This window comes from Lacerta agilis, chromosome 2 (assembly GCF_009819535.1).
Source record: "Lacerta agilis isolate rLacAgi1 chromosome 2, rLacAgi1.pri, whole genome shotgun sequence".
NCBI classification, from domain to species: domain Eukaryota; kingdom Metazoa; phylum Chordata; class Lepidosauria; order Squamata; family Lacertidae; genus Lacerta; species Lacerta agilis.
In genome coordinates this window covers 21266721-21289752 of record NC_046313.1, presented here as the reverse complement: position 1 = coordinate 21289752, position 23032 = coordinate 21266721, and the positions used below count along the sequence as shown (strand labels likewise).

Genomic DNA, 23032 nt, shown 5'->3' with positions numbered 1-23032 from the left:
AACCTTTTTCACTCTTGGGAATATGGCAACCCTAGTATAGAAGTCGTACAACTTTCAAGGAAACCTGGCATAGGTGCCATCAGTTCTGATAATGTGGCGTTTCTCATGGATTTCTGGGATCACAGTTCATTAAATTGCAGGTGCGAGGTTGAAGTTTCAGAGATTTAGAATCTAACTACACGTGACACTAACTGCAATCATGTGGTGTCCACCCTTTATTTAATTACAGCTGCATGTAAGGATATTCACTTACCATAACTTTTCAGTAGTTTTTGAAATGACTGATGATGATGCTTGATCTATTTTATTGCTATTGTATCATTAATAGTAAACCAGCTTGAGATATTTCCATAATAGGCAGTATATGAATATTTTAACAAATAATAAAAATAAAAATAAAATAAATGAAATTCATTTTGTATATATAATTCTAGCCAGAGAAAAGGAGAATTCAATCCGTTTTTGGCAGATCAGAACTTGATTATCTAGGCTCCAAACATTTTCAAAGTGGAACCCAGCAATTTTGCTAGTATTTTTTTTATGTACTGTTACTACTCCCATTTCTCTATTTATTTCCTGTCAAAGCTGTTTAATCAAATACATCTACGAGCATATGCACCACAAATCCTTATGTTTATTGTCCTCAACATTTGACTACAACCATTTGAACTATACTGAGATCCTTAATTTGTTCAACTCTACTGAGATTCGTAAAGCTGCAGTCTGAATATGGGAGGCGATAGTAGAACGAAGAGGAGATGTAAAAAGAAAGTTAAAATCATCACATACTGACAAGCCATGCAGAGGACATAAGCAATTCTTCTGCAAGAACCATTTAATGTCTAATAACTGTATTCTTAGGGAACAGAGATTTTACGAGTTTCTTGGCATCTTTGGCAGAGAAAGAAAACATACTGAAACTAGTGGTGTTCAGTTCCATCCCTTCGTGACTACAATGTTCCTATACAGGTAGAAAGTATTTTGAAGGCCAGAGTGTTTGAACAGTACTTCATCAATTCAAAATGAGTTCATGCCAAGCTTGCTTGGCACATTTCTGGTAAGACAGGCCCCTTTTAGTTTTCTCTTACTTTTTAATATATAATTTCAATTATTTTTTTTGAGGTATGGATGACATTTTTAAAATGCAAAAGCATTAAAAAATAACAGAAAACAGAACAAGTTCCAGAGCACCACCGGTTTCCCATTTGTGCAGCTATACCCCAGCCTTCTCTCATTAGAAGCGTGCAGAAAAGTAGGGAGTTTCAGCCCTTTCAAAACCATCTCGCACATCCAATAAAATGCTGCCTTTTTACACAGCTGAGATACCAACAGCAGCGAAACCAAGGATACCACGGTGTAACAAGGCTTAGTACTATTTGTATTTTGAATGCTTGACAGAAAAAAGAAAACACGGGGAACTTCTCATTCAGCAGAGTTGGATGCAAAAGGCACTAATTTAAGAAGCAGAAGGCAAAACTGTAGCTGCAGAAAGCAATGAAGTTTTAGGTCTCTAGTAAAACTGAGCTGGCAGCACCAAGCTCATGTGCACGCCAAACGCCAGCTGCAAACGAGGACTGTTGTAAACCACTTATGGGGATTGAGCAGAAAGCAGTCAGAAGGGCATAAAGAACGGAGTATTAAAAAAAAGAAGGAAGGCAGCACTTCCACAAAGTATAGTGCATTAACCTTGACAACTCAAACCGCACTATAATCTCAAAACATCAATCACCTTTCGTTTCCCTTTACCCCCTTCCTAGTTTCCAGACTTTTCACCAAATTTGGTCAATTACCGTGTGGTATTTTAGAGGAGCTGAGGAAACACATAATATCAGCTGTGAGCCAAGCATGGTGGCTTGGTAGCAAGCAGTGGTGAAGGGTGTTACCAGGTATGCAGACAATTAGAACCTGCTGATACGGTTCAAATTATTGCATAGGCACCAGTAATTGCTGTTTTTACTCAGGGGAATTGCAAGGACATGAATTATATTAACTTTAGAAAGGAAAACATAAGGAACCTAAATATAGCCCTATAAGGAGAGACCTACATTTTTACTAAAGCTAGAGAAAATGAGCATGTTCTCCAGCATCTCCAAAAACAGTCTCCTGAAGATAGAATGACTCCCAGTCTGTAGAAAGAGCATCAGGTATGAAGGATTTGGCAATGCAATTTTTTATTGATACAGGTCCAATTTGTTTCTCTCTTTTTTCTGTGTTTTTTTTAAGCACCAAGCAAACTTGTTTTTTCATCTCCCTTCTCCTAGCCCCACTGTATATCTTTTAGATATAGGAGGCCAACTCCTGTGTTAGATTATGCCTCAAGCAATGTGGCATGCACAGCTTTCTTGAAACACAGATGTGAGAGCAGCAATATCTTCTTGAGGCCTCAGGTGGGCAGAGTCAGCAGCAGGGACCCAATGAGGCTGGGTTAGGAAGTGCATCAGATGAACCCTATGACAGTTGTGTGGGAAAAGTAAGGAATATTCTGTGCTTGAGGAACCAGGCATGCGTTGTGGACTGCTGCACCACGTTCTGTCCCTTAGTGGTTTTTCAGTCTCCAAAGATAGGGGATACAGATGTTATGGCAAGGCTGGTAACTATCAAGGAATCTGTAAAAATCATTTCAACCCATCTCCTTAGTTTTCTTAAGACATTGCATTAGCAAGGTGGGGGGGTACTATCTTGCAGAACTGGCTTTAAAATGGAGTTATGCTAAGAGTACAAAAGGCAGAGTAGTTAATACTTAGGCAAGCATAGCACCCCAAGGTTTTTCTTAGCTCATCCACATGGCAAAACAGAACACTTCTCTCTCTTCCTGGTTGGGCACACTATGAAAACCTACATGCTTTCAGAACCACAATACTGGATTTCATAGTTAATTGGCCAAAGGCTAGCTGAGAAAATGCAGTTAGGGAGATTTAGTGCGATATATAAAATGCCATATTGCTTCATTATGAAACCAGGAGACTATTAATGTCTCAACAGGCTAGGTTCAGTTTACTAACAATGGAGCACATGCATGTTCTTTTGCTCTTTAAATTTTACCCTCATCCTCAGCCTGAAATAGAGAATTCCCCCCCAAAAGCATAAGAACACCACTGGGCCTTCCGAGATCAGATCAAGGTCCTTGTTGTCCAGCATCCCAGCGAGGACAGCTAGATGCCATTGGAAACCCACAAACAGGGAAATAGAGGCAATAGTCCTCAGGTGCTGTTTCTTTCTTCCCAAAATTGGCATTCAGTTGGATCTTGACTCCAAACTTGGCTTCTATTAAGCCAACATGGCTAATCTCCTTTGACTGACTGACTGATTGATCTATCCTATGTGAATATGTCTAAGGAGTAGGGCTCCCTTAGGAATCTAAGAAGCTGTCTGGCAGGGGCATTATGCAAAGCACCTTTACAGACTGATATAGGAGCCTGCTTCCTAAGCTATCTGAAGTGGATGGGTCAGTTCTAATAATTTGAACATTGAAACCTTCTGTCACACCTTCCAACCAAACACCCTCCATGATTTTTTTCAAAGGAAAATAAAAATTTCTTTCCAGTAGCACTTTAGAGACCAACTAAGTTTGTTCTTGGTATGAGCTTTCGTGTGCATGCACACTTCTTCAGATACACTGAAACAGAAGTCACCAGATCCTTAAATATAGTGAGGGAGTGGGGAGGCGTATTACTCAGGTGGTGGGAATGGGTGATCAGCTGATAGGTGTGGAAAACCTGTTGACGACTCTGACTTCTGTTTCAGTGTATCTGAAGAAGTGTGCATGCACACGAAAGCTCATACCAAGAACAAACTTAGTTGGTCTCTAAGGTGCTACTGGAAAGAAATTTTTGTTTTGTTTTGACTATGGCAGACCAACACGGCTACCCACCTGTAACTTTTTTCAAAGGTTTCGGCTTGTCCACCTTTCTTGAAAATATCAGGTGTAGTTTAATATTTCATTTGAAAATGCAAATGCCTATAACTTTCTATTAATATGTCAAACTCTGAAAACTAGGTGCAAATAGCTTTACTGCGCAGCAATAAAATTTGTAGGCTTACAGACATTTGCTTTGAAATTGCCAAATGCTCCCACAGCCTTTTGGTGGTGAATATAAAAGTTGGTTCATATTGTATTTCCACCTACACTGCTGGAAGAGACTCCAAGTCAATGCTGTTCCAGAAGAGAAAAGGAAAAAGGCAGAATTCCAGAAAGTCTCTGGAAGCAGAACAAAGCCTGACAATTGGAAAGCCTACACAGGCTTTTGTACAGGCTATTTTGTTGATACTTGGTTGGAAGAGGTGGAATCCTGGTTTTTTAAACTGCCTTTTTTGTGATGCCCCAGATTTTTGAGGCTAGGATCACCCTGAATGATGCTTGATTCTTAGGAGCCCACTATTAAATTCATTCTAAAAGCTGCCTTCTCCATAACACATTTAAAGTTGTTTCATGTATTACTTTCTGTCCCTGGGAACCCATTTCTGTTCATCTTTCATAATTTCATCTTACTTGTCTAAAAAGAAAACTAGAACAGTAAACAATTGGGTGAACTGTTCCATTATTTTGGGAATGTACCATGTTGGACAAAATGAAACATTTTCCACAATTATTGTTGAATGAAAAATGGCACCTGACGTTATTTAAAAATTAACTTCAATTTAAATTTATTTCGCAAGTCTGCCATGAGCCCTGAAATGTTGTGGAGAGGCCGGTCAGAGCAGGACAAAGGGTGGGAGGAGTTGCCCACTGATGAACCTGGGAAGCAGAGGATGGGCAATGTCCAGGCCTCAAAACACAGCAGAGTCACCCTGAGGGACATTACAAATGAGGGCTTGGATCCCAGGGAGGGTTCCCATGGCAGATCCACCCTGTCCCCTCTCATATCAGCCAGATGCTGTTGGCCCCAGCTCCTCTGCCCTCCTTGCCTCCTGTCCCAGCACCATTTCTGGTGCCACCAGAGCCTACCTCTAGCCAATCCTCTCAGGAGGAGTCCACTCCATGTGGCTTGGAGATGCTGCTAACACTTCCTCAGTTGCCTAGGCCATGGAGATGCCAGACCCAGCACAAGCAGAGAGCTTGGGACCATCTCTCCGGAAGGAATATCCATTTGCTAGCCCAGTCCAAAGGAACATCCTACTTGCTGTGCTGAAGTTATACCCTTATAACGGCATTCCCTTGTAACAAGAGCCAATGGGGCGTATTGTTCATTGCATCAGTGTCTTAGCTTATTTAGCCACGAACCCTTATGTACCACAACTGATTTGAGCATTAAAGTTTTTGGCAGAAAATGTAGTATGAGTTCAAGTTCTACAAGATCTATGGGGTAGGTATTGTTTTATTTTGTTTATTTAAAAGCATTTCTAAAACACTTAATATTTAAGCATCTCTAAGCAGTATACAAAAAAGACAATGCAAAAACATGTCCAGCATCCTGGGCACATTGCAAAATGATATTGATTACAGCATCAAGGATCAGGAGACTGTGGTTTCAGGCGGGTCTTAATAGTGCTAGATCAAGTACTAGGCTGAACAGAAATGGTTTGTCTAGATTCCACATGGCTGCTTTGTAGCATCTGTCTGCTTTCCAGCTTGAGGTAGCAGAACAAACAAGTCTGCAGAGAAAGGTCATGGAGCGTGTTTGAGACAATGCTGCCTTTTCCCATCCAAATCCAGTTTTGTATGGAGAGAAGTGCCTAAGAAAGGCACAAAAAGCCCAGCTCATGCCAGGTGTCACCTTTTCTTTCTTTCTTTCTTTCTTTCTTTCTTTCTTTTCTTTGTTTGTTACAGAACCTGTATCTGGGAGTGGGTTATTATCGGGGGGGGGGGGGCTGGTACTGAGATGACCAGGTTAATATTCCAGGATCTTTTCAAGGGATTGGTAGTTCTCATGCATGGCAACACGTCTGATCACTGAGAAGCATGAGAGCTTTCATTCTCTAACAGGAAGCCAGCAAGGTCATAGCCAAGGTGAAGGTATTTTTAAATCACCTTTCCCCCAATCCTCATAGTAGAAATATTACCTCAATAGATTAGCTCTTCGTACAAACCCTCACCCAGTTAGAGAGCATACTTCATCCTCTAACAAATAGCATTATGTTGCTGTCAATTCACAAATCCACCTGGTTCACAGCTGCTGCCACTCATGATCAAGAAATTTTCAGTGCGAGCGGCCGAATATAGGACTGAAGCAGTAAGGTGAGAATCTAGAAAATGACATGGTTCAATCAGTCTAAAAAGCACTACTAAGTGCTAAAAAGCAGACACCTTTTCCACTTGCCATTGCTCTTACCAGCTGATTTAGGATCCTATTCTCTCTCTACCGACATTCCTGAGCACATGAATCCCACCTGTACTATGAGGAAGAGCAGCAAGACCATTTGGGCCCCAGTGAACTTACCTGCCACAATGGGAGTGACAATAAGCTGGCAGATTCCACCCAGGCCCCAGAGGGCCAAGATGCCACCCTCAAAGGTATGGTAAGCAGTTTCTAGATGCATTACAGTCACTTCCAGGAAAGTTGAGCTGCCATGTTGTTGATTTTTTCCACCAAGTCCTGTTTTATGTTTTTCAATGTGAGCAGCCCATTCTTAATAAGATGCAATCCCTAAATCTAATTCATGAAATCAATGCAAACATGGAAACTAAAAAAAGCTTCCCTTTTACTGAACAGATGAATATAAACATTATAGCACTTTGTATAAGAAGAGGAGCATCATCTCTCCACATTCTAATAGGTTTTTGGAGGATAATTCGTTTTCTTTTGGGTGAAAGATGCTTTTAAGAGGGCCATTATATTTCCTAAAATTACGAAATGATACAAATCACAATCTTGTCTAGTAATGAAGGCTGATGCTTCTCCTCCTTTGAAACTCACATTGTGAATGGTTTGCAAGGGTAGCCCCTCAGAGATTAACCTTTCATTCACCATATTTGCCTGGAGGAAAACACTTTAAGAAATGATTTCACACCGACTGAAATATCAGGAACAAGAAAATGTGTTGCTGCTTCTCTAAGCATGATCCTTAGAAACCAGAGAAAATCAAGTTAAGTCTCATCCTCACCTTACACATGTTGAAATACTGTTAGAAATACTGTTAGAAATATAAAAAGTGGGCAATAATAATGAAAGTAGCATAGTGGAAGATTTCTGTCACAACGGCTAAGTCTGCATATAACAGGAAGCCATAGTTAAACAAAGTATGGCTTATCAAGAATGTGCAAGCAATCAGGAATCAACAAGCGACAAATGTTCTTGACATGAGAACTGGTTCTCACGTGGACGCCATTTGAACAGTTTTCTCATTGCTGGTAAGCCATACTTTGTTTAACTCTGAACTTACCATTATGTGCGAACCTGGCCAAAACGTAACACTTAATGCAGTCCTTGTTTTGCAGTTAAATGTAACCACAGTACATTTCTATTCAAGAAAGCATGTGCAGGGATGTCAATTTGAAGAATGTAATATGGTCCTCAAGCACTTATGGCATCTTTACAATTAAGATTACCCTGGCTCATTCTGGTAGTTTTAACTTACAATGCTTAGAATACATCTTTCTGTTGCATGATTCTCCCCTTGTTCAGAGGCACTCCCCCCCCCCTTGGTATCTGTACACTCTGAGTTATATGGGGGGTTGGGACTGAATCTTTGCTACATACCAATTAGGAGAAATACCAATTGAAGCACCCCCATTATACTGAAATAGCTCGTAGGAGAACAAATAATGCAAAATAGCTGGAAAATAAACCAATCTGGGTGCACACAAACTCTTTTGAAACAACATCTAATGGACAGAGACAGCATGGAGAAAGTCGATGCAAAACAAAAAGGCCAACTGGCCCAAGCCTACAAACAGTCACAAAAGTGAGTCCATCTACTTACGTGCATATATATCACTGTGACACCAAGAATATGAGTGCTCTTTTAAAGAATTAGAAAATTCTGACATTATTCATTCGTATTTCTAGCCCACTCAGTCCCAGAGACTGGTCATATGTTAGTAAGTGAAAACAAATTTATAAACATGTAAAGTGGCAAATTAAAATCTGCTGAACAGATAGTATTTCTAAATCCAAAACCGAAGCTCCAAACTGACGGGCCCCCTAAAACCAAGCCAAAACAAATGGCATTACACTGCTCTGAAAAGATGTTCCTTAAGGCAGGCGAGGCTCCCAAGGAAGAGTACTGCAGTTATGGGGCAGTTACCGAGGATGACACTATTCATGCTTGTGTTGTCTATTGCTAAAACAGCCCACCTCTATCATTCTTAAGAGGCTTCAAATGGATGGACAATGGCCTCAGATAATGCCTATTTTTATAGTTGTTGACTTGGAAAGGAACCACAAAGCAACGTGGCACTAACTTTATCAGAAGGGTCAATTTACCAGGTCTGGTTGAGTGCTTTCCTGTATATGTATTAACATGGAAATATTTTACACTAAGGGCTGTCTTTGCAATAGCAGAATTTATTGCAGTGGGGCTTTCCCCATCTCCTTTCTCTGCGTCCCCCAATCAGCTCTGGGGAAGTCAGGAGTACTCCAAGAACAACATGAGAGGGGAGGAGGAGGGAGATATTTCCATCAGGCAAGCACAAATGTTTATGCTTACGAAGCAGTCTCTATAAAGCTACTTTGAATCCCACCCTAAAGTTCCAGCAATACTTTCAAAAAATGCTATCGCATACCTAAAGGTTTACTGTTGTTATTAAAAAAAAAATTACTACAGTAAATTTCTCTCCACTTATTTCCCACAGAAAAACCAGTCAATGAATGTATCACAGTTCAAGTCCAGTGAATGATACTGTTGAGCGCTATAAGAACATGAATGCTACATGCATTCATGCAGCCACAGTCAATGCTTTCAAAACTTTTAATTATGCTCAAACAGCTGGTAGCATCATTGACTCAAAGCCCAAGATTACCTTGATTGCTCTGTCATTATCTCTAATCAGCTGCTTCTTCTCATCTTCAAACTTTTGTAAAACATCCTGCAGACGCCTTTCTGCAGCAAGCTGCTTCTGGTTGTTTTCCTCTGTCAGAGAGGAAATGGTTGTCTTAAGTTCAGCTATGATCTAAAAAGAAAACAGCATGCTAAAACTTCTACAATAGTAAGAAGTTTATGTTTTGCATGTATTTACACTTGACAAAAAAAATGAGTTAGCAAACTCAACTGTGAAAACTAAATAGTTTAAATTAACATATTACACACTAGCAAGCATAACATTCCACACAGAGAAAAGAAATATAGCAAGACCCAGAATGGCATAAAATTGCTGAACATAAAAATATATGAAAAATTTTCCACTATAAAATTCCCCAATAATTTACTCACCAGAACAAAGCACATTTGTTATGAGAAAACATGGGAAATAAGGGTTTCCAATTTTCCACTTCGCTGCAATGATTTTGTAAAATCAATCGTCTGAAATATTCTTGCACATTAGGATATGTAGCAATGATTCATGACATTCTGAGCTAACCCCCAGAGAATGACAATTACAATATAAACGATAAACATTGGATACTTTGGTTTAGTTGGCATTTGCCAACTTTCTTGAAGTTGCATTTGCCAGCTTGGAGAAGCTGCAGTCAATTGCAGTTTATGCTCAGGGAGGTATCTTGATGTGCGGAAGGGAAGCAGTTTTGTAGGGGCTGCAAAAGCTGTGATCTGAATCGGACCCTGGAAATTCCCTACACATGTGCAGAGAATTGTGTCAGGGGTGGGGTGTTTTTGGGTGTGTGTGTGTGTATGTGTGTGAACCTTTAGACCCTGGTCCATGACATATCACGTTTAGTTTATGAAATTAATCTAACACAGCAGTTAGTTCCTACTATGATTTGGCAAGTTTTGAATGAGAGTCTCACAAAAGTCTGCATGCATGTTTGTCGTAACACTTGTCTTCTATCTAAGGCCACTGCCTTCAGCACAGCCACTTCAGAGTAAACCTCACTAGACTCCACTGGGCCAAGTTCTGAGAAAACATCCCAAGTTTCAGGCAGCAATGACAGTCAGTCACCGATATATAAAAATTCTTGTTTGCACTAGAGAACTCTGGTCCCAAGTTGGGCACAAAAACGAGGCAATATTGTGACGAGGTAGACTGTGCACATGCTTGAGCAGGGGATTTTATTGTTGTTAGCTTGTTGATTTGTTTTATTGCAGCTGTTTTTGTCATACTTATTCTCTCTCTTTTTATAAATAATTTTTATTGATTTTCTTTCTTGCAACAAATATCCATCATCATTACTAAACATTCATTTTCCAATTCCCCCCCCCCGTTGACTTCCCTCAACCTCCATTTCTGCTTTGTTACATCAGATGATACAATCTGCTGTTTATATTGTCATACTTATTCTCCAGTTGCATCTGTTCATAATGGAATTTTAAAAATATCAAATTGCCCAGAGGCATCTGAGTAACTCATAATATTAATAATAATAACAATAAACGATGATATATAGACTGTTTAGCACCAACGTTTTGTCAGCTTTACAACAACAAGGATAATTAAAAGGAAACAGTTGTCCCTAGTAAAGCACTGATATGAAAATGTATTTAATAAGGGAACGCATCTGGGAAATGCTTTCTTGAAAGGAGCACATGTGTAGCTGAATACACCAAGGTACAATCATCTTATGACTGCCTTTCTGTCCTAAATAAATGGCATGTTGGGCAGAAAAAAAATGTGTATGTGCAGCTACCTACTTACCCAATGTTCTGGGACTAAATCACTAATTCAACAGTGCAGATGCATACAACGTTAGACTAGTCATTCAGCTTGTGAAGTTGGGATGCTCTAAAAAAGCATACCCAAATCCACCAAAAGCGTCCATGGAAATATACGTTAAAGATTCCAGCTCAAGTAATTTTAAATTATTCGCTTAATTAAGATAAAATTGCAGAGAGAACACAGGGTGAGAATACCTGGATGGGACTCTAAAGTTCTTCTGGGTTAAAAAGCTGTGATGTTTTAATAATGTATTAAGAAATTTTTGAAAGCAGCGGATAGACAAGGAAATGCTTTGGGCAGTAAATCTCAGGGCAGAAAAATGTAATTGTTTATTTTGCCCAAACTTCAGAGAGAATTTCTTGGAATCTATTTTTTGTGTGTGGGTGTTAAAAAGCAAATGTTCCAAGAGGCCAGAGAGTGTTAGATTAGGCTGATGTTGTCAGCAGCCCGACCACATGAAAGTTACAAGTGACCTATTATTAACATTACATTACGAAAACTTTGTTCAAATGACAGCGTGAGGCTGATGCAAATCCCACAAGAAGTGAAGACATTCAGAATTAAAGATGAAGTCCAATATTTTAATTTGGCCTCTGTGCCAAAAATGTGACCTAAAAGGCTGGGATACATGTACAAACCCCTACAACAGCCTCCTCAGATTAAAAGAAAATAGAAACACACAGGCTAAGAATATGTCCACTCGTTCTCCAGGCTATGTATAGAAACTGCTTGTACAGTTTGAATCTCATCCTTGGGGCAGTCACTGATTAATTTATTTATAAAATTATTTGGATCTTGCTTTTTGGCTCTCAGTAGGTGCTCCATTTCCATGTCGTGGAGTAACTTGCTTTGCTGAAATATTTCTGAACAGATATCACCAAGAACACTGCCCAGTTCCCCAGAACAAGACCCACTGCTTACAATGACAGACTGATATTCTTCCCAGTCAGTGGATTTGCTCCAAAAAAAAAAGGGTTGATGAAAATCTGCTGCCCAGGAAGGACTCCAGCCAGCTGTTTCAGCACAAAGCTAGAGAAGTTCCTGCTTGTGGATCATTAAGTCAGTCCTACAGACTGCCAGTTCAGCCAAGTTAGGTTCTTATTGCTGCACCATTTTCATGCCAAGCTTTGGAGTTAGGAGTATTAGCAGTGTTTTAGGCAGAATTCCTCCCAAGGCTCTCTTTTCTTGCTATAGCTCCTATTAGAGAAGTGGGTAGGTAGGATCAGTGCTTTTTTCTGGGGGGATGCGGGGGGATGCATACCCCTAAACATTTTGTGAATCTAAGTTTGGCCTCACTGAGGGGCAGTATTTCAATGAGTAGGAAAATGAGAGTAACCCTAAACATGTTTTATGATTCAGTAGCATCTAGGCTACTTTGGATCATATATAAGATTATATTTCAAGCAACCACCTTTGAATTTCTAATCAGTTCATGCATAAAGCAAACCAGGTCACAATAGTTCCTGGTTCACCCATTTCCTGTATCAACCCAGCAAGGAAGCTATATGAGCATTTCCTGAGTGATATAGAGCAGAGCATTGATCCACTTACTCTCCCCCCAAAAATGCAAAAAGTATTCATCAACAAAGTACAAAAGGGAAAGGGAACAACTGGAGTTACAGTTAAATACTAACACTGCAAGAACAGAAGAAAGTCTGCCTTACTTCTATTTTCATTTTCAAAACTGAAAGAAAAGGGAAAAACAGCAACCCAATAACAAAAACCTAAGTTTTGTAAAAGTAGGGTTTTTTGTTTTATTTTGATGTTTCCTACCTGTGAAGATTTGGCAAACTTCTGACTGTATTCCTTTTCAATCTGCTTCAACCTGCTGTTGGCCTGAAATACACACACATACACACACACATACAAAAAAAAGGAAACCAGATTATCTCAGATGAAGAACGTGTACAGACATTTTGCCACTGACCCCTATTGCCTGGCACCTCGTCTACATGCCTATCACTAAGCAGCTGGGATCTCTGCCAATTCCAACGCCCTTTTGTGGCAGCCAAAAAACCGCTAGGGCTTGTCTTTGATCTATGGCCAACTATTCATCACTTGAAAGGCGGGGGGGGGGGGAGGAGAATAGTACCTCTGCTGCCAATTATTAGAGAAACATAAAGGACTGTGGATTAAAAAAAGACGGGGGGGGGGGGACAGAGTTTATCAGGATGACTTCATCTCTGTGAGAAGAAAAAAGGAAAGGAAAAAACCCATAAGCTCCACTGGAGGCTGTGAGGGTACTATGATTTTGTATGCCAGCTGATGCCTGCAAGTTCCTTTTGTCATATTCTTACACCTTTTTTACTGAAAGCTGGTGGCCATTGAAGTAAACCCCCCTTGCTTATCTTTCATATCATATTCATAAGCCCAAAAGCAATCTGGAAAGAGGGCTCTTTGCTGCTTTTGATATCACATGCAATTGAGAGGGTGGCGTTCCTGAAATTCACCACACACACGCAAAAAATACCATGTAAATTTTCTCCCCTTTCTCCCAGTCTACTTGGGCCACAATTTTGAAATAAAAATGTCTTTTAATAACCGGTTCCAAAAAGACACCTCTCAGAACTAATTACACACAAGTAATTTACTCAGTGTTCTCATTTTTTCTGGATACAGAATGCAGAGCCATATGTTCTAAGAAAATGTTTGTAGGTGACACAGCATAGTGGCTGTGCTCCAACAGCTCTGATGCATGGGCTCCTCTGTTCCCTTACGGAGCAGGCAGGCACTCGGCGCAGCACACCACAGACAATCATTGTGCTGATGTGGAATGTTTTTATGAAAGGGGACAAGAAGCTCTGGACAACGCCCACTGAGTTTCGAGAAAAGCATTAGAAAAAGCAAGCAGTGAAAAGAACTGACTCTGTGGCTAAAGCTATGAGCTCACTTTAGAGCTCAATTCTGCAGCTGTGGGTCAGAATTAACTTCTCTCTGAACTAAATATAAAAAAGAAAATAACTTGGCCTGTGCCAGCTATGAACTCCTCTGATGCCAAAAGAACACTGTGCAGGTACTGCAGACCACCCACAGGTGATCAAGGGCAGAGTTAGGGCCCAAAAAGTCTCTTCAACACTGGGCAGAGTAAAACTGGGTCATGTATATACTGAGACTCTGTGCATTTTTACATTTTTTTCCTTTTTCTTTTTTGTGGAGCAGTGAAAAAGATGTACAGCTTGCAGCTGAGGTGGGACTAGCTCTATACAGAAATTATAGAAATCTAACAGTGGATGAGGAGTGTTGCTTTGAGGACTGAAGCCTAGTGGCTTTGACATAATAAGAATAAGAATACTCTGCCCACCTGGCTGGGTTGCCCCAGCCACTCCAACCCAGCCTCCAACAAATATAAAAGTACAATAATACTCCTCCCAGTCCTTCTAGTATTCAAAAAGAGATGCAAAACTAACCAGATTAAGACTGCAACCAGCTTAGGGGGGAAACTGATGGAATCGTTTTTGTTATACAGTGATGCCCAGGAATACCGTTTGACTTCCGAAACGTTCGACAACCGTGGCGCAAAGGGCGGTCTGAGAAGTCAATGGAAAAAACTGGAAGAAAGGCAGCGGAAGCCATTTGACTTCCGAGGCACGCTTGAAAATGGAAGCATTTACTTCCGGGTTTTCAGCATTCGAAAACCAGAACGTTTGGCTTCTGAGATGCTCAAAAACCGAGGTACCACTGCACTTGTATCACACTCTTAAGTGTTCCCAATGGTCACCAACCCAATCCACAAGCAGTTTAGCTTTGGGAATGGTGCAGCACCAAACCCTTCTAGACCACCCACAGCATTCATGTTCATGTAAAGTTTGCTACCCATGACAGTAAGCATTCACTGAGAAAACATGGGGACACACACACACACACACACACACACACAAAACCCCACCCCAAACCAGTTTGACCAGAGACAACAGCAGTACAGATGGCATTACACCGCAAAGGCAGTAATGATCATTCAACACAACACTGCCACCAAATTTGTGAAAACTGGCACCTGTTCTGTACCCTGCCTACAAAGATAAAGAGTTCATAGCTAGGGAGCTCTTGAGTGTTGCTAAAACTATTTTTGTTTGGTTTCTCTCCTCATCTCTATGATTTTTATATTTGGCTTCTAGTTGTTGGTTTTTTTTGCTTAGTCTGTATTGTAATATGGATCTTATATTGTTGTAATTGGTGTTACGAGCTGTCTTGTAGGCCCCATGAGGGCATAATATATATTGTTGCACGTAAATAAATACCCCAGGCTCGAGCCTGGGAGCTCAAAGGCAGAACTGTGTAAACAGGAATACATTTTGAGGGCCTTCTTCTTATATAGGGGGAAACTATGGTGTCAGCAAATGAAAAAAATTATTTGTGTGATGAGGCCACTCTGGAATTACACACATGGCATTCTGATCAGACAAGCAATGCTCTGCAGCGACCAGCTAACAGAAAACAAGTCTTGTGAGTGTGTAGTAGAAACCTACTGTGCATAGCACTAATTGGCTAGTATCTGTAACAATCCCAATCCCCAGAGCAGTTTTAGAACTTTGTAGAACTCTCAAAAAGAAGTGATACTCAGCTGAATGCATACCTCCTGCCATGGAAGACAAACCTGCTACAACTCCTGTTTTAGTATTTTGTTTGTATGCAACTTTCTCTGACTAACGCTGTGTACATTCTGAACGAAATAATTTGCCGAAGTAATTCAATTCTGCAAACTCTGCTAGCAAACAAATTTGCATTATCACCCCATGATTCATTCTAGTTTGAAGAGTGATGGGGAGGGACAGCAGCTATGCAGGGTAAGCCCCACCCTAGACTATTGGAAATCTTTGCTTCCCCTTTAGCGTTGTTGTTTTACCACAAGAATTGCCTATATTTCTTCAGCATATCTTTGCAACCACATGGGCTAGAAACTTGGTTTTTTTAAATGAAAGCAGAGATGCAATTCTGCATTCTGTGCATTTTCTGCACTGTTGTAGAACTTTGGCCTACACACCAAAAGCTATTTGGTATGCAACCCAAAAGCTACTTATGTATTAAATGGTAACTACAGTTTTGACATATATTCTATTTCAGAACCAAGAATGAGAAGGAAAGATAAGTCTGCTGGAAAGCCAAGCAGTATTCATTGTGTTCCAACTCATTTCTTATTAGAGGGAGCCACGGAGCCTAATAGTCTCTACTACCAGTTTCAAGTGCCTTATGAAACTGCTATTTTACATCTGGTTGAACTTGTTAATTGAGAAAATGAAATTGTGTAAGTCATGGTAGAACTAGATCATATCTGATCCTACTTTTTGTTTTTAAATAGTCAAATTCCCCTTATATTTTAAACCTTGTTTCTGAAAGATTTCCATTTTATCCGATTGTTGTTGTTGTTCAGTCGTGTCCGACTCTTCGTGACCCCATGGACCAGAGCATGCCAGGCACGCCTATCTTTCACTGCCTCCCGCAGTTTGGCCAAACTCATGCTAGTCGCTTCGAGAACACTGTCCAACCATCTCATCCTCTGTCGTCCCCTTCTCCTTGTGCCCTCCATCTTTCCCAACATCAGGGTCTTTTCTAGGGATTCTTCTCTTCTCATGAGGTGACCAAAGTACTGGAGCCTCAACTTCAGGATCTGTCCTTCCAGTGAGCACTCAGGGCTGATTTCTTTAAGGATGGGTAAGTTTGATCTTTTTGCAGTCCATGGGATTCTCAAGAGTCTCCTCCAGCACCATAATTCAAAAGCATCAATTTTTTGGCGATCAGTCTTCCTTATGGTCCAGCTCTCACTTCCATTAGGCTCTGGTAATACCCATGCTTCCTTGGAAGAACATTCTATTGACATCAATAAGGCCTGAACATTTTAAAATCAAGTTTCATGAGTTAAATACAGGGGCAAGTGTTTAAGCAGGTTTGCCAGTGTTGTGGGGAGATGTGTAACTGATGTACTTGTCGTTCTACCAGTGATGAAAAGCTGCTACAGGTATGCAGTTCGTTTATATGTCAGCATTCTGTACTAATTATATCCATATTGTAAGCTGCACCATGTTCAGCCAAAGCCTGAATGCTAACAGTTAGCTGGAATTAGATCAAAAGGATGTACAGTGCTATCTTTTAAGGCCTTCATACTGTGCTAATGAAGGCTGTATTATCTGCTTTCTTTTCAGTAATATCTTAACAGATACACTACAATTTAACGCCAGCTCTACTCTTCAGAAAAACACACTACTTGCTGGTAAAACCATGTTATACTTCCTTAAGCGGATCAAAAGTGATGATTAACAGATATTTGTCTTGTAAAGAGAACTTTTGAAGCATTCCTTTCCTCTTGTCTGACTCACTCAGCAGAGCTGTGGGCCAGTGTTTGTGACACTACAAACAATTGCTTATACAGTGATCAGTTCTGACATCATAAACACTGGGTTGTGGTTTCCCTGAATGAATGGGCTCTGCAGCTGGCTGCTGCCTAAGTGAAAGTTTTCATTCCTAAATACCTTGATGAGCAGCCACGGGGAGAACGGAAATGACAAATGGGTTTGGTTTTGGCAAAAACATAATGGCTCATAGTTTGCAAGAGCAGCTGTCTCTCTAAAGTATTATAGCTCTGAAGTCCACATAGGCATCAAATCTCTGTGTTTATGATTATGTCCTTAGCTCACCCTGTATTGCCCAGATACTGTGGGGCATATGGCATGCTATTATCTCATGCGTTTTGAAGGAGAGGCAAACACTGTTCCTTACCCAAGTGTTATCAATAGCCAATAAGTATTGATTGATGCAAGCCATAAGTTATTTAAAACAAGCACAATGTCTGAAGCAACAGGAAACATGAGCAACTGAGTTTCCCAATTCTCATTTGCTAAAACAAATCTTTAATAAATATTTCTAGTTGTGACTCTCGAATTAACAAATTAATCACTAAAACTTTGGAAAGCAGTTTGAATGGCAAAGCGTCTAGAAAGGTAGCCTCAGGTACAATTCCAACCAGAGGCAATGCACTGACATCAATCTATAAGATGTCAAAGAAAATCAGCAAGCATCTCACACAGTAATGAAAAGGCACCACTGTTCTTCCTGCCTGTCCTGGTACTATTCAACCTCAGGCAGAGAAATCGAGGGAAGGAAAATACTGGGCTGATTAACACATAATGCTGAAATGTTTGGACACCTCTCCCCTCCTTCCACATGGCTGGAAGAAAAACCTCTGAAGCACTTACCAGTAATTTCATTTTTTGACGAACCCTGGCAAACATGAACCAGAGATTTTGGTTTAAAAGACACTCCAGTGAGTTTCTAAACAAGCCAACTTCAAACCATAAGGCGGGCTTGTTTAACTCACCAGAATGCACTTTAGTCAATGATTTCTGGTTCATATACAATGACAAGGGGAAAACAACTGAGAAGGCACAGAAAGAAAAAATGGAGGCCTTAAGCTGTACAGTGGTACCTCGGGTTAAGAACTTAATTCGTTCTGGAGGTACATTCTTAACCTGAAACTGTTCTTAACTTTACTAATGGGGCCTCCCGCTGCTGCCGTCGCATGATTTCTGTTCTCATCCTGAAGCAAAGTTCTTAACCCGAGGTACTATTTCTGGGTTAGCGGAATCTGTAACCTGAAGCGTCTGTAACCCAAGGTACCACTGTACAGGAAAAGGTTTGTTTGGCCCAGCACGTTTCAGAACAAATCTTCTCCAGGGGCACTTGTGAACAACAGTTCTCAACCTGGTCCATAAACCACTCTTGTCTGTACTCACAAACATGCAAATAAGGGCAGTCAACATGATGACAAAATACCCATGAATCGGGGGGCAGCACCAGATCAAGGTCTCTACCAATGAAGCCCTCTCTCATGCTTCTTTAGATAGAGATGTATGCATTTAGTGTCCACATGTCAGGAGCCTATCAGCAGCTCCTGGCTGGTGGCCCAAGAAAGTATAAAGACAAGGGAAGGATTCTTACTGTCCTTTTTTATTCTTTCAGTGATTACAGAGAGAGGCTACAGAACCCAGCCTCTTGGATAATGGTGTTGCCTGAGTGAATCTCCACCCCCCCCATCTCTCCCATTTCCTCATTCGTAACTTCTACGGATGCTGCTACATGCCCTCTGTCTTTGAGCTCTTTGCTCTCCTACTTTCAAGGCTCACCAGGTTCTGGGTGTGTTTGTGTCCTGGAATGCTTTCCAATGACGTCTCAGCCAGGTGTTGCTCTGGCTCTCTCCCATGATTTCCCAACCTTTCCACTCATCTGCCTCTGAGCTGCTACCTCCCTCAAACCCCTGTTGTAAATCTATACTGTGTTCCTCTTCCTCCTCCCTGAAAGCTTCAGGAGGGGGAGGCGGTCTGCATCATTCCTCCTCTGCCCAGTCCCTGACACCATATTGGTGGAGCACATAAGTGGCAACCAGAACACCCAAGCAAGCTGATTCAGCAACTGAAATAAAACCTACATGTCTGTCTGTCTGTGTCCCCCCTCATTTTCTTGTTATCCTTGTCCATGGGTAGGCAAACTAAGGCCTGGGGGCCGGGTGCGGCCCAATCATCTTCTCAATCAGGCCCATGGACAGTCCAGGAACCAGCGTGTTTCTACATAAGTAGAATGTGTGCATTTATTTAAAATGCATATCTGGGTTATTTATGGGGAATAGGAATTTGTTCATCCCCCCCCCCTTTCAAAATATAGTCCGGCACACCACATGGTCTGAGGGACAGTGGACCGGCCCCCTACTGAAAAAGTTTGCTGACCCCTGTCCTTGTTCCTCTCTATCCATCCTTCCTTTATTGTCTTCTTCGTTGCCCACATCTAGACTATAAGCTCTTTGAGGTGGAGGCCTCTCTTTTGGGCTTCAGTTGTATTCTATACATTGGAAATTGTATCAGGTATTTTATACATGGATGGTACTAGCTGTAAAAGATGGTGTCAGGGAGGAATTTTGCCGAATTGGCAAAATGTCAGGGAAAACCCAGATGTATGGCAACGTGATTGCAAAAACAGTGGAAACAGTTCAAAAACACTATTTTTGGGTTGGTTTCCCCAAATTTGGGTCTGCTCCCCCCAAAAGCTCAGCAACTGTTGGGTTTCTTTAAAAGTTCAACAATTTTGCGGGTGTCAGGAATTTTACTTTTTGAAATATGGCAACCCCATTTGTTGTTGTTGTTCAGTCGTGTCTGACTCTTCGTGACCCCATGGACCAGAGCACGCCAGGCACGCCTATCTTTCACTCCCTCCCGCAGTTTGGCCAAACTCACGCTAGTCACTTCGAGAACACTGTCCAACCATCTCATCCTCTGTCGTCCCCTTCTCCTTGTGCCCTCCATCTTTCCCAACATCAGGATCTTTTCTAGGGAGTCTTCTCTTCTCATGAGGTGGCCAAAGTACTGGAACCCCATACTGCCCACTAATTGCCAAAATCCATGTTCCTGAGTTGTCCCTATTACTTGGTCTGCATTCAACACTATCTGACCGCCAGTGCATGGGCTGTTGTGCTAGTGAGAGGGCAAGAATAATGGAAGCTTGTGCAACTGGTTGTGCAACAGGAAGTATTAGGCCTGCAATAATATATTGTGCAGCTAGCCAGAAGAGCAAAGTTGGCTTCCAACACCTTCTTTATGCAAGCCATTCCACTAGCATTGCTAGTACACCTGTAAGGGACTTTAACTTAGTGTTACATTGAATGTCTCACATTTTAACCCTTATTTTAAGGATAAGTAAACATGAAGTCATAACTTTCCAATGATTAACAGGCTGATTTTCTAGGACCTCAGTAAGTTCTCACGGATGTTATGACTCAATTGCTCCACAAAAATGATGGACTGAAGACTAACACAAAAGGCAGGATCTGTAGTTTAGTTATCAAGTTTCTAATTGGGATGATTTTTCCACAAGCAAATGTAGCACTAAGTAAAATAATAATGAATTAAGGACTCGGCCACATTTCCAGAAATGATCTAATCCCCCACCCCACCCCAAAATACCTCTGGCCTGTCTCCTTATGGAGTTTATATGTGAATGACTTCCATCAATTCCAGTAAGCACATTCTGAGTATGTTTTCCACAATGCATTTTTCAAAGAACAGGCTTCAGCTGGTTAAACAATGAAATAAAATTTAACAATATTTTAAAAACCACAATGGTAAGGCAATCGTTCTATAAGAGTTAATATTCTCTAATTAGCTGAGTAAAAATATAAGCATACTTTTAAAAGACAGGGAGGGAACTACAGAAGGAAGACTTGCTCCAGGGAAGAAGCAACAGTTCTCTGATGTATAGCAAAGAATTGCACATCAAAGGGCTAATGTAAATGGGTCCATATTCTAAAAATAATAATTAAAAAACTTCCTTACAGAAGTCTCCTATACAAAAAAAAAGGGGGGGGGAAGCGCTGAATAGTTTTGACTGATGTCAAGAAAATTACTCTAAGAATGGCTAATTCTACCATATATCCTAAAAAGGATCAGAGATAAGACATGGTCTCAAAAGACAGCATGTGACTACTGTACTAAAACATCTGCCCTGGCCGCTCATACACTGCCAGGGCAGGTTCAAGGTTCTTCTTGTACGAAGTCCTGAAAAACTTGAGCCCTGAAGGACTGCCCGAGCCCTTACATCACTGAGATCATTCAGAGGTGAGGTTTTAATTGTCCCCCGTGTTACAGAGGCCTAGCTGGCCTCAGGCATTTAATACTGCCAGCCCCATTCTGTGGAACACTCTTCTAGCAGAGATTTGGCAGGCATCCTTGCTTTGACTTTCAACTGTCTCTTGAAGACCTTTTCATGCCAGCAGGCCTTTGCAGCTCTTTATTTTTGATTAGCCGGTCACCTTATTTTTATTTTTTAATGGTATTTCATGTTTTAGCACCATACCCCACCCTGGCATTTTATGAATCAGCAGTTTAGAAATACTTTTGCAAATAAATAAGTCCTGCCGCTATCAAATTCAATAGCAAAACTCCCAAATTTTAATGCTATCCTGGATATGGGAAGGACAGGTCTACCCTTGTGATGACAATCAGCAGATGGTCAGTGCTTGGGAAGCACTGCTTACCCTTCTCACTAGTGGATCATGTGATGAAAGGTGATGATAGGGCAGCCTCACCCATCTGTCAAACTTGGCCCACAGATATGTGTGTGGAGAGAAGGTTTTGGCATACTGGACCAATGGTGCATTCCCTACCCCTATTTGAGCCAATCTGCTCTGTCTCCAATCTGCTGCAGTTCTGCATGCGCCCAGTCATAGGTTCATTCTGAGACAGGGGAGAAGTAACAAGAAAATGAATAAAGGCAAACCATTTTGTAGAAGCCTACAGAAGAGCTTCTTTTGAAGTTGAAACTGTGAATTAATTGCAAACCAAACTGTAAAGATGCTAATGGTTAAGAAGAAATCAGTGTGATTAGTGCAAAAAATAGTGCTGAGTTTTGTGGGAAAGACTTTATGAAATATAAATGTTAACAAAAGGGTGCGTGTGTGCTCTAATAATTTAATAAATGCCTTTGATAAGTCATGCAAAATCTCCTGCTGTTTTCTGAAGTACAGCCAAAATCCATGATATGAAGTAATCAATGTTCCTTAGTAAGATTACACTGGATTACTTTAAATAGTTTTAAATAGAACAAAGGCTTCAAAAAAGAAAAATAGTGCAACTTCACAGAGCCAGAAAGCATTACCAAACCAATGACTAATCATATGCAAGTCCAGCAAAATCCCAATTAAAAGTAGAATGGAATGTATTGCTCAATCATGAATGCAATTAAAAACATAAATAAGACTTTTTGGAGACTCTAGTTTTTCAGTATTTCATTGTTTATCTGCACTCAGTTTGCAGCTGTAGGTCAGAATTAAGTTCTCTAGACTAAATATCAAAAAGAAAACAGTTTTCAGGATTTGTCTTCCATTCATATATATTACACACACAAAGACACTCCAGTTCAATCACTCACACACACACTCCAATTTATTTCAAATTCACACCAGAATGGCAACAGTTTCACCTAAATCAGATTTTATACAAGTTAAACATCCTTCCTATACTCAAATGTGATTGTAAAAGTACTTTGATCTCTATTTCCAAATATATTTCTCTGTGTAATCCATGACAAAATATAATGTGATTTACTGTATCTCTGTATGACAGCCCAACAGCTGACAGAACTTAGTAATTTAGCATAAGGGAAAAAAACCTTCTGGCACCAAAATATACAAATCGTAATTGAGGCACTTTAGTATCGTATTACAATGAAACATATGCAGGCTGATCATAAAGACTTCAAAACAATTATAATTCTTTCTCACCCATTTAATGAAGGTGGTTTTTATTCCCTGACATGTTCTGCAGCTGCAAGTCATTTTGGAACACTTTT

General features: G+C 40.6%; 1 protein-coding gene across 1 annotated transcript in view; it reads right to left on the bottom strand.

The window, feature by feature from the left end:
• CEP112 (centrosomal protein 112) overlaps nucleotides 1-23032 on the bottom strand; it is a 203614-nt gene that overhangs the window by 34430 nt on the left and 146152 nt on the right. Inside the window, 2 exon segments of the mRNA XM_033138892.1 lie at nucleotides 8900-9049; nucleotides 12482-12544. Of these exon segments, the coding sequence (XP_032994783.1) occupies nucleotides 8900-9049; nucleotides 12482-12544 (213 nt within the window).